The sequence below is a fragment of the Malania oleifera genome, chromosome 13 (assembly GCF_029873635.1).
Source record: "Malania oleifera isolate guangnan ecotype guangnan chromosome 13, ASM2987363v1, whole genome shotgun sequence".
NCBI classification, from domain to species: domain Eukaryota; kingdom Viridiplantae; phylum Streptophyta; class Magnoliopsida; order Santalales; family Ximeniaceae; genus Malania; species Malania oleifera.
The window spans coordinates 76,935,062-76,949,042 of NC_080429.1; the positions used below are offsets into that span (position 1 = coordinate 76,935,062).

The window sequence follows — 13,981 nt, forward strand, 5'->3', positions numbered from 1 at the left end:
TACCTATGTCCTCGGGTGCCAACGATCAATCCACTACTTTTTGACAAAGTACAACTTTGAGATGTGTTTTATAAATGGAGAGTTGAACTCTTTATATAACTTCAACCTCAAGTCAAAAAAGCACTTCTCACCAATTTGGGACAAACAAAGAAAAAATTCAAAACAACTTTTTCTTCCAATGTGGAACTATTCTACCAATGTGGGACAAAAAATAACAAATCTCCACCTTGACGATAAATTCAACAAATTTTTCAGTCACCAACATTTTCTTGAGTTCCATATCATCGGCGCCTTCAAAAAATATTCAGACTTGCAGGATATTGATCAAGTCCAAACAATGATAGACTTGGTTCTTTGCCAAATGAATAGCACTCTGGCTATCACAGAACACAACAATGTGCTTTTGAATCACTCCCAAATTTTCAAGTAAACCCTGCAACAAAATAGTTTCCTTAATAGCCTCTGAAGCTGTCATGTGTTCTGCTTCGGTTGTAGACAAGGCAATGGTAGACTGTAAGGTAGACCTCCAACTCACTAGACCATTAGAAAATGTAAAAACATATCTAGTAGTTGATCGACGTTTATCCAGATCACTTGCAAAATCAGAATCCACATATCGAACAACTCATTGTTCAATAGTATTATTTTTCTCAAATACTATACCAACATCAATCGTATTCATAATATATCTCAAAATCCATTTCACAGCTTGCCAATGTCCTTTACTCGGATCATGCATATACCTGCTCACCATACTAACAGCTTGTGAAATATCAGGTCTAGTACAAATCATTACATACATCAGACTACCAACAACAATTGCATAAGGAACCTGTGACATACTTACATTCCTCATCTGATTTAGGAGATAAAGGTGCACTAAGTTTGAAATGAGGAGCAAGAGGAGTGCTTACTAGTTTTGACTGTTCAGACATGCCAAAACTTTATACTACCTTCTTCAAATACTGTTTCTGAGACAAACTAACTTTTCTTCTCATTCTGTCCCTGCGAATCTCCATGCCAAGCATCTTCTTTGCTTCACCAAGATCTTTCATCTCAAACTCTTGATTTAACTGACTTTTTAACTTGTTGATTTCTTCCCTGTTCTTTGAAGCTATCAACATATCATCAACATACAAGAGTAAATATATAAAAGATCCATTTTGTAGTCTGCGAAAATAAACACAATGACCATGTTTATTTCTGATGCATTTCTGACCCATCATAAATTGATGAAATCGTTTATACCACTGTCTTGGAGATTGTTTTAAACCATACAACAATTTACCCAGTTTACATGCCCAATTTTCTTTTCTAGCAACTTGAAATCCATCTGGCCGAGTCATATAAATTTCCTCTTCCAAATCACCATGTAAAAATGCAGTTTTTACATCGAGTTGTACTAATTCAAGATCAAATTGTGCTACCAAAGCCAACAAAATTCGAATGGAAGAATGTTTACAACTGAAGAAAATACCTCATTATAATCAATGCATTCCTTCTGTGTGTAGCCCTTAGCTACCAATCTAGTTTTGAAGCGAACATTATTTGCATATGGAAATCCTTCTTTCTTTACATAAACCCATTTGCAACCAATTGCTTTCTTACCCTTGGGCAGCTGAGCTAGGTCCCAAGTATGATTCTGATGAAGAGACTGCATTTCTTCATCCATCGCTCTTTTCCACTCGTTTGATTTAGAGTTCCTCATTGCTTCTTTGAAAGTGCAAGGAACATTATCCTCCATAATTGGAAGTGCATAGGCCGCGATATCAGTATACCGAGTAGGTTTTCGAATTTTTCATCTTGGCATTTGAGAAACAATTGATTCTTGTTACTGTGAAGATTCTCGAATTGAAATTTCCTCTTCTTGTACACTATTTCCCACCGTAATTGGAGAGTTACCTTGTGTAGTCTCATTTCTCACTGGGTTTCCCAAAAGTGTCTCAACCTCCACCTGTTGTTGAGCACCATTGGTATTCTCTTCAACTCGTGTCTCCTTGCGTATTGTTTTCTTCATCATTGCAAGTTCATCAAAAGTCACATCCCTGCTTAAAATCATTTTTTTTCGTGTCAAGACACCAAAGACGGTATCCTTCAACTCCTGCACTTATCCTCAAGAATATTGCTTTCTTGGCTCTTGGATCCAACTTAGATTCTTTAACATGATAATAAGTTATAGTACCAAATACATGTAAAGAATCATAGTCACTGACAGACTTTCCAGACCATACCCCATAGGGTGTTTTTTCTCCTATTGCAGATGATGGTAGACGATTGATGAGATGACACGCATATCTAACCGCCTTAGCCCAAAACCTTTTGTCTAACACAATATTAGACAACATACATTAAACTTTCTCCAGTAAAGTCCGATTCATGTGCTCTGCCACCCCATTCTGTTGTGGTGTATCTCTAACTGTGAAGTGTTGAGCAATACCTTCATTTTGACATACCTTCATAAATGGGTCACTCGTGTATTCACCACCATTATCTGATCTGAGTCGTTTAATCTTTTTGCCAGTTTGAGTTTCAAATAATTTTTTCCACTTAAGGAAAATATCACGCACTTCATTTTTATGCTTCATAGAATACACCCAAACTCTTCTGGAAAAGTCATAAAAAAAAGTGACAAAATAATGCATACCACACAATGAAGCTGTTTTTGTGGGCCCCCATACATCTGTATGAATGTAGTCTAAAATATGTTCAGTCTGGTGGATTGTAGTGTCAAATTTCACTTTAGTCTGTTTTTCCAGAATGCAATGCTCACAAAATTCAAATTTGCACACCTTTGTACCCTTTAACCTTGCTTAGCTAATTGTTGCAAAGATTTTTCTTCTGCATATGCTAATCGCATATGCCATAACCTGGTTGTATCTAAACCTGCATCTTTCTTAGAAACAACAGCTGCCGAACCAATAACTGTACTACCTTGTAAATAATACAAATTATTTTTCCTTATTCCTTTCATCACCACCAGTGCACCTAATTTAATCTTTAAGGTTTCATCTTTCAAAGTGATAGTAAACCCGTTAGATTCTAAGGCACCCAATGAAATCAGATTTTTCTTTAGGCTTGGAATATTTTTAACATCAGTCAAGGTTTTAATAGTTTCATCTTGACATATCAACTTTATTAATCCTATTCTAGTTGTTTTATAGGTATTATCATTTCCCATAAAAACAACTCCACCATCTAATTCTTCAAAATTTGAAAACTATTCCCTATTGGGACACATGTGATAGGAACAACCAGAATCCAAAATCCACTCACTAAAATAATGTGACGAAGATGTTCCAACAAGAGAAAAATTTGACTCACTTCCATCATCATTGGTAATATTGACATTCGAATGTGCTTTGCCTTTATTCTTCTGCTGTAATTTAGGGCAATCTTTCTTCCAATGCCCTCTCTCACGACAAAAGGCGCATTCATTTTTAGTAGGTCTCCTATAAGATTTACTCCTCCTTCCAGGCTTATGACTATGAGAACGTCCCCTTATTGTTAGTGCTTCTGCTGTTTCCTTATGGACCCTTTGATCCTTCTTTCTGCATTTAGTACTAATCAATGTAGTACAAACAGCATCAAAAGTAACTTTATCATCAAAAGTAACTTTATCTTTCCCATACAATAAAGTGATGGTCAGATGTTCATAATCATCAAGGAGAGAATTCAGTAACAATATGACTTTATCCTCATCTTTCACATTTTCATCCAAATTTAACAAATCGGCCAAAATTTTATTGAAAGCATTTATGTGGTCATTAATCGAAATACCTGGTTGATATTGGAAGCGAAACAATTTCTTTTTCAAATAGAGCTGATTTTCCAGACTCTTGGTCATAAATGTATCTTCCAATGTCTTCCACAATTTCTTTGCAGATGTCTCTCTCATAACACAATATTTCTTATTTTTAGCGAGACACAGACGAATTGTACCACATGCTTGACGATTGATCGTTTCCTAGTCTCTGTCACCCATATCCACTAGTTTATCATCCAAAACAATATCCAATTCTTGCTGATATAGGATGTCCATCACCTCACATTGCCACATACTAAAATTATTGATACCATGAAATTTCTCTACCTCAAACCGAGCATTAGCTATCGTCTTTGACGATGATGTTGAAGCCGAATGGGTTGGAGTTTGTGTGGATAGAATTTCTTCTATTGCTGCACTAGTTTCTGCCATCTTCTATATATTCGATAGCAACCAACAAAGCAAAAGGCTTAGGATGAATAGTACGTACCAACTGTATCTACTCTGTTTTATCCTATGAAATTCCACTTTGACCAGGCCGACCTCCAGGGAGCGATTGAGTCGCAATGGTCTCCTGAGCACTCGCTTAGATAAGGTCTTTCTTATGCATCAAATGTGGAATTAAGGATCCTAATAGAGAAACTCCTCCATATTGACACTATTCAACCTAGCTCTGATACCAATTGTTGTGCCGAGCACCCCACTTGTGCCAAACACCAATACTACAACTAATGTTATTGAATATATAAAAACTAAAGTAATGCAGAAACTAATAATAAAAGACAGTAAAAAGAATAAGACAAGAATTTAACGAGGTTCGGTACAAAAGTACCTACGTCCTTGGGTACCGACGATCAATCTACTACTTCTTGACAAAATACAACTTTGAGGTGTGTTTTACAAATGGAGAGTTGAGCTCTTTATATAATTTCGACCTCAAGTCCAAAAAACACTTCTCACTAATGTGGAACAAACAAAGAAAAAATTCAAAACAACTTTTCCTATCAATGTGGAACTATTCTACCAATGTGGGACGAAAAACAGCAATATTGTCATTGCAGGTGATGATAGTGAGGGAGGAGAGTTGAAAATTGTTCTTAGAGGAAAGTTTAAAACCAAATATCATTAACTCCGCCTGTAATGCACTTAATTTCCTAATCTAATATTTTCACACACAGTTGGTCTTATGCCCGGGTAAAGGAGCAAAGTTGCATTAAGTAGCTGACAGCCTGTGTAAAACTTTCCAGATCTATATGATATGAATCCTTAACAATTAGATAGTGTAAATTGGTGGAAAAGGATACATATAATCCCACCTAGTGGGACTTAAGGCTTGGTTTGTTGTTGTTGTTTTAAACCAAATATTAGAGAGAATAGTATAGTTTCTTGGCATTGGAGTAGCAGTCATGTTTGCAGATTGTTTGTCCATAGAAAGTACGTACTGAATTTGTTCACTGCTGTAGGAATGTTGGAATCCAAACTACTTTATACACCTATCGATCCTAACATTAGAGTAACAAACGATGATGGTGAATTGCTTTAAAATTCCTGGACAGTACAGTATATTAGTCTGGAAGCTAAACCATCTCGTGTATGCTAGACAAAACATTGTCTTTGTGTAGTGCATTTTTCTTGGACCAATCGCCGGATAGATGTCGTGTTCAATTTGAAGTATCTTAAAGTTCACCAGGTTTGGAACTGATTATCAAAAAATCATGATTATACTTTTATCCATGGATATGCAAATGCTGATTGGGCTAGATCTCCATATAATAAAAGATCGACCGTAGAATTTATGATGTTGTGTTCAATTTGAAGTATCTTAAAGTTCACCAGGTTTGGAACTGATTATCAAAAAATCATGATTATACTTTTATCCATGGATATACAAATGCTGATTGGGCTAGATCTCCATATAATAAAAGATCGACCGTAGAATTTATTGTATTTTATTTGGTAGAATTTTGATGTTCTGGAAAAGTAATAAGGAACTAGTAGTTGAAAGTTTAGTATAAAAATTTCAAGTATAGACCATGCTCATACCACTTGTGACATAATCTGGTTAAAGAATATGTCTGAGGAGCTTGGGTCTTCACATTTACATCATATGGGCTCCAAATCTGATGTGAATATCGCCACTTTGTTAGAGAGAAACTTGTAGTGAAACTTATCAATAGTACCCATGTGAAATTAGATCAGTTTTCTGATTTAATGGCAAAGCCGGATGTGCTTCAGTATATTCATAACAAGTTAGGAATATATGATGTATATGTGCCAGTTTTGAGGGGGGAGTGTTAAAGAGTAGGTTAAAGGGTATTATTGTCTAATAACATTTATATTTTGTTATAAATAGACGGAGAAACTGACGCAATGGAGTCTCACTGTTCTTCTTCCACTCCTCCCTCTCTCTCTCTCTCTCTCTCTCTACTGTGAAGCATGACCAATACGATTATTTGACCTATTTTTTGAACCATAAAAGCACAAGGTCATTTTCTGGGAAAACAACTTCTTTCTCTCAATACAGTTTTGTCCCCAGTGATATTGAAATCAGCAGTTTAGGAGTTTATATTTTTGGAATGAAGGACTCTTTACTTGGGCTATTAGAGGCTGCATAAGAAAAGCAAGAAAGAGATACATTGTTTGTTCCCTCTGGTTTCACTATAAAGTATATAAGTTAAAAGTTTGTGTATCTGGTAAAGTCTTATGCAGAACAATCAATTACTTAGAAAAACAAAAACTGAATGATATATTTTATCTGTACTGGCAACAACTGTGATGATGGTGGTGGTGCTGGTGGGATGGAGGTGTTTTGAGGGCCTATAGCATTGTTATGTAGTCATTAATCTTTGTTGCACATGGCTGAACATCATTTCTCCGTTTGATATGACCTGAACTTTTATAAGTGCCTTTTTCACCTTGCCAAATTTCAGGAGTATCTGGCAAGAAATAGATAAATTGATTTGTATTGTAGAGTTCTCAAATTTGAAGCTGTATGTAATTTTATCAGATGTTATTTACTAATTCCTAGGATGCAATTCTTCATTGAGAACAATGTATTGGTATTTGATGCATTGTAAAATTATCTTCCAATCAGCTAGTAATGCCTACATTCCAATAGCATGTAGATAAAGCAATGGGGAAAAAGAGTCTTGGTTAGTTATTTATTTGTTCTTGCCATGATGTTTCCATTAATGTTGGCCTTATTATTTGCATATTTTACATTTCAAGTTACCTCTTTCTTTTGCAAATGATCTCCAAAGAGAAACAGCAATCTGATGCTGTGAGGTTGGAGCCTATTCTTTTGGATGGGAATGGCCGTATATTTTGGAAGTTGACAAGCTACTCTGGCAATATGGATATTTTGGTTCAAGGTTTGTTTTGATTCCCATACTCTAATTTTTGGAGACTTCAAATTAGACTTTTGCTGCAATTATTTCTTTTTCCCTGATGTGCAGAGGTTAAAAGTTGGGATTTGATAAGATCTGAGGAGAGATGGTTAACCTATGATGTTGAACATAAGGCAACAATAGAGAAATATATCTCATCCATAAGGTATGCTTGAAAGTAGTAGTAGTAGTTGTTTTTTTTTTTAATAAGCAAAAGAAGAATATCATTAATAGGTTAAGAATGTACAACCAGGTGAATAGGACATCTCCTTTACAAAGTCTGGAAAAATCCAGACAAAAATCAAAGAAAAAACCAAAAAACTGAAAAGGCCAAATAAAACCAGCTTGAATTAACAATCTTACATATAGCACCAATTGCTCTGAATATCAAAAAAATATCACCCCCTAAAATTCCCTTGCTCCACACACCAAAGAGAAGCCAAATAATGTATCTTTTCCCAAACCAGCAAATATGACTTCTTCCCTGAAAAAGTATGCGCATTAAGCTCCAGCCACAGCCCCCAAATTGCTGCAAAGAAATCACATTTCCAGAGTGCTGACCTTTCCTTTTTGCTGCCAAAACCAACAAAAGAAACTGCCAAAAAGTCCTCCACTGCCTCTGAATTCACCCAACATTCTCCTAGATAGCCAAATAACTTATTCCATGCCCTCCAAGCATAATCACAATGAATAAAAAGATGGTATGCAGATTCTGGACAATTAAAACAAAGAACCCAGACATCTGGACTTCAAAGTCTCTTGACTTGCAGAAAGTTATTGGTATTAATTCTTTAGCACAACCAACCTAATAAGGGCCTTTAAAAGGATTTTGGACATCCAAATGGATTTATGAAGAGGAAAAGAGGAATTAGATCTAGTCAGAAAATCACTAGAAGATTTGCAAGAATAAACCCCTGAATTATGCAAAGACCAAGACTGATATCCTCCAAAGAAAATCAACAATTATTCAGCAAGACTAGCAAAGATGATGGCTCTAACAACTCCCTATCATTCAGCAACCTATGAAATTGAAAATCCCAAGAATGTCAATGACCACCTGGATCAACAAAAAAGGAGGAAATGGAGCCATCTTGCGTGAGCTCAAGTGAAAGGTGAGGAAAAGGGGTGGACAAAACTACATTCCCTAACGAAGGATCTTAAAAGTGGTTTTACTACCCCTTCCCACTAGGAATTTTATTATGGGGAATGAAAAAGGGGATAAATTTGAGAGAGAGCTTTCCATGGGCTCTCTGAAGAACATTTAATCTCAAATTAGTATCTAACCCATTCTCATCTAATCCATACTTTTTACAACTTTATACTGCAAGGAAGAATTCTCTAGCTAAAACCGCCAAAGCCATTTATCCAAAAAAGCTATGTTTCTAGACACCAAATTTTTGAAACCCAAACCACCCTCCTGTTTGGACTTGCTCACTGCTTCCCAAATTACCAAATAATCCCTAAATCCCTCCACCCATGACCACAAGGGGAACCTCATTATCTTCTCAATCTTGTTGGGAACCCCCACTGGAATTTTAAAGATAGAAAGAAAGTATAAAAGGATACTAGAAAGACAAGCCTAGATGAGATTACTTCTACCACCAAGAGAAAAAAGAGCACCTTTCCAGCCCATCTAGTCTCTTGGAAACCCTTTCCACAACAGGATGCCAAAAACTGATAGATCTAGGGATACCTCCCAAAGGTATCCCTAGATGGGACAGTGGACAATTCATAAACACTACAACCCACCTCCGTAGATCCTAACACTCTTGTCAGGCATATTGATAGTCACACTAACATTCTTCCCTGTATTAATCATAAGCTCAAAAACCTTCTCGAAAACATGGAGCAAACCCAGAATATTCAAAAAGGAAGGTCTATGATCCTTTAAAAGAACATAGTATCATCAGAAAACTGAAGGTGTGAGACCTTGACCTCCTTCCTCACCAATCCCCACCTCCAACCCTTTCACTAAGCCTATATCCATAGCCTAATCTACCAACTTGCTAAAAAAATCAGTCACTAAAATAAAAGAAAAATAAGGAAAGATGGTCTCCTTGCCTAATCCCTCTCGTAGCCTTAAACTAAGATATAGGCTCAACATTCACTAAAATTGAGTAGCTCACTTTATGCAAGCAGCCCCCACCCCCCCCCCCCCCTTTTTTTTTTCCAACGCCGCCATATCTCACCAAAAATATTATCTAGAAAATTCCAATTCACTCTATCATAAGCTTTCTCAAAATCCAACTTAAAAATGAGCCCCTTTTTTCTTACTTCTTGCGTATCCTCAACAACCTCATTGGCAACCAAAATGACATCCACAATTTGCCTACCCCCCAAAAATGCACTCGGAGCCTTAAAGATAGTCCAATCAAGCACTGCACTTAACCTGTTAGCTAAAACTTTAGCGATGATTTTATAAACACTAGCTAGCACATGATACACAAATATACATCTGACATTCTTTTCTTGGATATAAACTTTTAAGCCCACTGCACCTTTTTCCTTTGAACGTTACTGTTGATGAATTGTACACGCACAAAGATGTTTCCATTTCAAGAACATCGTAAGATAAGAATAGACTTCTATACTTGCAGACATGCCTCATTGATCCCAAGTTTTCAAGAACATTGTAAGATAAGAATAAACTTCTATACTTGCAGACATGCCTCATTGCTCCCAAGTCTATCCACCAATAGCCAGCATCATGCAGCATAGTTCCTTGCACATACTTCTCCTCCTTGTATTCTTGTGCAATTTTCATAATTTTTAAATGTCTACATTCTTTCACAATAGCCCTGTTTCCCTGTTTCCCACAATAATAGTATGAATCCTTTTTCATGCCTTACTCTTATGACAGAGCCTTGTCTCTCTGTTTCCTTTAATCTATTCGAATTCTTGGTAGTGCTTAAATTCCTTTTCTTCCTCTTAAAAAGAAGAATGAGGATGATTCTACTAATGTTGTAACAGAAGAAGTACAAAATGCATTACTTCTTGCAGTAGACAGTCCATTTGATGATTGGGTTTTGGACTCGGGAGTTTTGTTTCATACCACTTCTCACCATGAAATCATACAGAACTATGTAGTAGGTGATTTTGGTAAGGTGTATTTGGCTGATGGTACAGTCTTGGATGTTGTGGGTATGAGAAATGTCCGGATGTCGTTGCCCAATGGGTCTGTTTGGTTACTGGAGAAGGTACGACATATTCTTGACCTGAGAAAGAATCTGATTTCTATCGGACAACTTGATGATGAAGGGCATGCAATGTTGTTTGCTAGTGGCACTTGGAAGGTTCCAAAGGGAGTCTGAGTATTGGCTCGTGAAAAGAAGTCTAGTACTCTATACATGACCTCAAGTCCAAGAGATACAATTGCATTTATTGAAGCAAGTATTGATACGAGCTTATGGCACCGCAGACTTGGTCACATTAGTGAGAAAGGGATGAAGATGTTGTAGTCAAAAGGGAAACTACTCGAATTGAAGTCCGTTGATTTTGACTTGTGTGAAAGCTGCATCTTAAGAAAGCAGAAAGGGTGAGTTTCTTGAAAACTAGCAGGACACTGAAGGCTGGAAAATTGGAGTTAGTGCACACTGATTTGTGGGGGCCTTCTCCGGTTGCATCCCTTGGAGGTTTAAGGTATTACATTACTTTCATTGATGACTCAACCCAAAAGGTATGGGTTTATTTTCTGAAAAATAAATCTGATATTATTGAAACTTTTAAGAAGTGGAAGGCTATGGTTAAGACAGAGACTGGTTTGAAAGTAAAATATTTGAGGTCAGACAATGGAGGAGAGTACATAGATGGAGGGTTTAATGAGTATTGTGCTACACATAGAATTAGGATGGAGAAGACCATTCCTAGGACACCACAGCAAAATGGTGTGGCTGAGCGCATGAATAGAACTCTCAATGAGTGTGCTAGGAGTATGAAGTTGCATGCTGAACTACCAAAAATGTTTTGGGCTGATGCTGTTAGTATTGTAGCTTACCTGATAAATCGAGGACCTTCAGTTTCCATGTAGTTCGGACTTCCTAAAGAGGTTTGGAACGATAAAGAGGTAAAGTTTTTTCATTTAAAAGTTTTTGGTTGTGTTTCTTATGTTTATATTGATTTTGATGTTCGTAGTAAACTTGATGCAAAGTCGAAAATATGTTTTTTCATTGGCTATGGTGATGAGAACTATCAGTTTTGGGATGAACAAAACAGAAAAATTATCAGAAGTAGAAATGTGATATTTAATGAATATGTTATGTACAAGGACAGGTCAACTGTAGTGTCAGATGTCACAACGATAGATTTGAAGAAATCTGAGTTTGTTAACTTAGATGAGTTGACTGAAAGTACTATCCAGGAAAAGGGTGAAGATGATAAGGAGAATGTAGAATCACAGGCAAATCAGAATACACCTGTAGCTGCAGTCCATAGATCTTCCTAGACCATTAGACCTCCACAACGTTATTCACCTGCTCTAAATTATCTCCTCCTAACTGATGGTCGTGAGTCAGAGTGTTATGATGAAGCCTTGCGGGATGAAAGTTCAAGCAAGTGGGAGTTAGCCATGAAGGATGAGATGGATTCCTTGTTAGGAAATCAGACATGGGAATTGACTGAATTGTCAGTAGGGAAGAGGGCTTTGCACAATAAGTGGGTATACATAATAAAGAATGAGCATGATGGTAGCAAGCAGTACAAGGCCAGATTAGTTGTCAAAGGATTCCAACACAAGGAAGGCATTGACTTCACAAAAATATTTTCTCGAGTTGTGAAGATGTCAACAATTAGACTAGTACTAGGAATGGTAGCTGCAGAAAACCTACATCTTGAGCAATTAGATGTGAAGATGACATTCCTTCATAGTGACTTAGAGGAATACATTTACATGATTCAGCCAGAAGGGTTCATTGTCCAGGGACAAGAGAATCTAGTCTGCAAACTGAGAAAGAGCTTGTATGGGCTAAAACAAACTCCAAAACAGTGGTACAAGAAATTTGACAATTTTATGCATAAAATTGAGTTCAAAAGATGCGAAGTTGATCACTGTTGCTATGTTAAGTTCTTTGGTAATTCTTACATAATTCTACTATTGTATGTAGATGATATGCTCATTGCATGGTCTAGCATTGAGGACATCAACAATCTGAAGAAGGAATTTTCAAAACAGTTTGCAATGAAAGATTTGGAAGCTGCAAAGCAAATCCTTGGAATGAGAATCATTAGAGACAGGGCTAATGGTACATTGAAGCTTTCACAGTCAGAGTATGTGAAGAAAGTTCTCAGCAGGTTTAACATGAATGAAGCCAAACCAGTGAGCACACTCTTGGGTAGTCATTTCAAACTAAGCAAAGAACAGTCACCGAAGACAAAAGAAGAAAGGGACCATATGAGCAAGGTGCCCTATGCCTCAGTTATTGGCAGCTTGATGTATGCCATGGTGTGTACAAGGTTAAACATTGCACATGCAGTGGGAGTGTTGAGCAGATTCATGAGTAGGTCAGGAAAGCAGCATTGGGAGGCAGTTAAGTGGATTCTGAGATATCTGTGGGGTTCATCAAATACATGTCTTTGCTTCACAGATGCAAGTTTGAAACTGCAGGGTTACGTAGATGTTGATTTTGCTGGTGATAATGATAGTAGAAGGAGCACTACGGAGTTTGTATTTACTATGGGTGGTACAACTATATCTTGGGTTTCAAATCTGCAAAAGAGTGTTGCTTTGTATTCTACAAAAGCTGAGTCTGTTATAGCAACTGAAGCTGGAAAAGAGATGATTTGGCTACATTGCTTCTTAGATGAATTGGGTAAGAACTAAGAGATGGGCATTCTACACAGTGACAGTCAAAGTGCAATCTTTTTTGCTAAAAATTCGGTTTTCCATTCAAATTTGAAGCATATACAGACAAAATACCATTTTATCCGTTACCTTGTTGAAGATAAGCTGGTAATACTTGAGAAGATCAGTGGATCTAGGAACCCAGCAGATATGTTGACTAAGGGTGTTATTATTGAGAAGCTGAAGCTGTGTGCAGCTTCAGTTTGTCTTCTAGCTTGAGGACAGGAGGATGAGTTGTAGGGATGAAGGATTGTGGTTGATGTTGATGATTGAACTAGTCTCCAAGTGGGAGATTTGTTGGGCTCTATGGAGCCTAGTTGCGTTTGATGCTGATGATGACCCGACTCACTCACACTTCCTCACTGGTAGACTATGTGGCCTATGTTGGAAGACACATTCCTTTTCCTTTCAAGGCTAGACATTCTTTCTATACATATCTTTCGTAGGTGGTGTTTTGTGTTTTGGTAGCTATGGTTATTTCTTGTCATGTAATATCTTATTGTGTAATATAGAAACCATGTATGTTGATAATTTTCTTGTGTTACATGTAGGTTTCGAGGATGATGCTTCAGGATTGATGATTGAAGACAAATGTTGGCATGCAATTTCAAGTATTTATTTTTTTTGGAATCTTTGTTGAAAACGTGAAGCATCTCTCATTTTGTTGTTGTTGTTTTATTTATTTATTTATTTATTTTGAGTTATGTTTTGTTGAATGCTTCAAAAATAGAAGGATTTTTATTGGGCATGAATTTTTATAGGAGGGCTCTGTAACTTTAATTTGGAATTTTAGTTGAATATGTTGCTTGCTAGGAGCACAAGACTAGCAAGGAAATGAGCCCAGAACTAATGGGGAGAACACCAGCAAGAACATTTGAAGTATTCCATAATGAAATTTGAAATTTTGTTATCGATCCTCAAAGAATAGGGCAATTGAATTCTAGATCTTACATTGGAACAAATATTTTTGAGTTTTCATGAAATAAAACATTTAGA

General features: G+C 36.7%; 1 protein-coding gene across 2 annotated transcripts in view; it reads left to right on the top strand.

Annotated features, from left to right (window-relative positions):
* Nucleotides 1-13,777, top strand: part of LOC131146279 (uncharacterized) — a 76,813-nt gene extending 63,036 nt beyond the window's left edge. Inside the window, exons 14-16 of one of the 2 annotated variants that reach the window (XM_058095756.1) lie at nucleotides 7,024-7,134; nucleotides 7,219-7,315; nucleotides 13,537-13,777. In XM_058095756.1, the coding sequence (XP_057951739.1) occupies nucleotides 7,024-7,134; nucleotides 7,219-7,315; nucleotides 13,537-13,549 (221 nt within the window). In that variant the 3' untranslated portion in view covers nucleotides 13,550-13,777. The remainder of the gene's footprint in view (nucleotides 1-7,023; nucleotides 7,135-7,218; nucleotides 7,316-13,536) is intronic. The other variant, XM_058095757.1, reaches the window with a different exon arrangement.
* The last annotated feature ends 204 nt before the right edge of the window (nucleotides 13,778-13,981 follow it).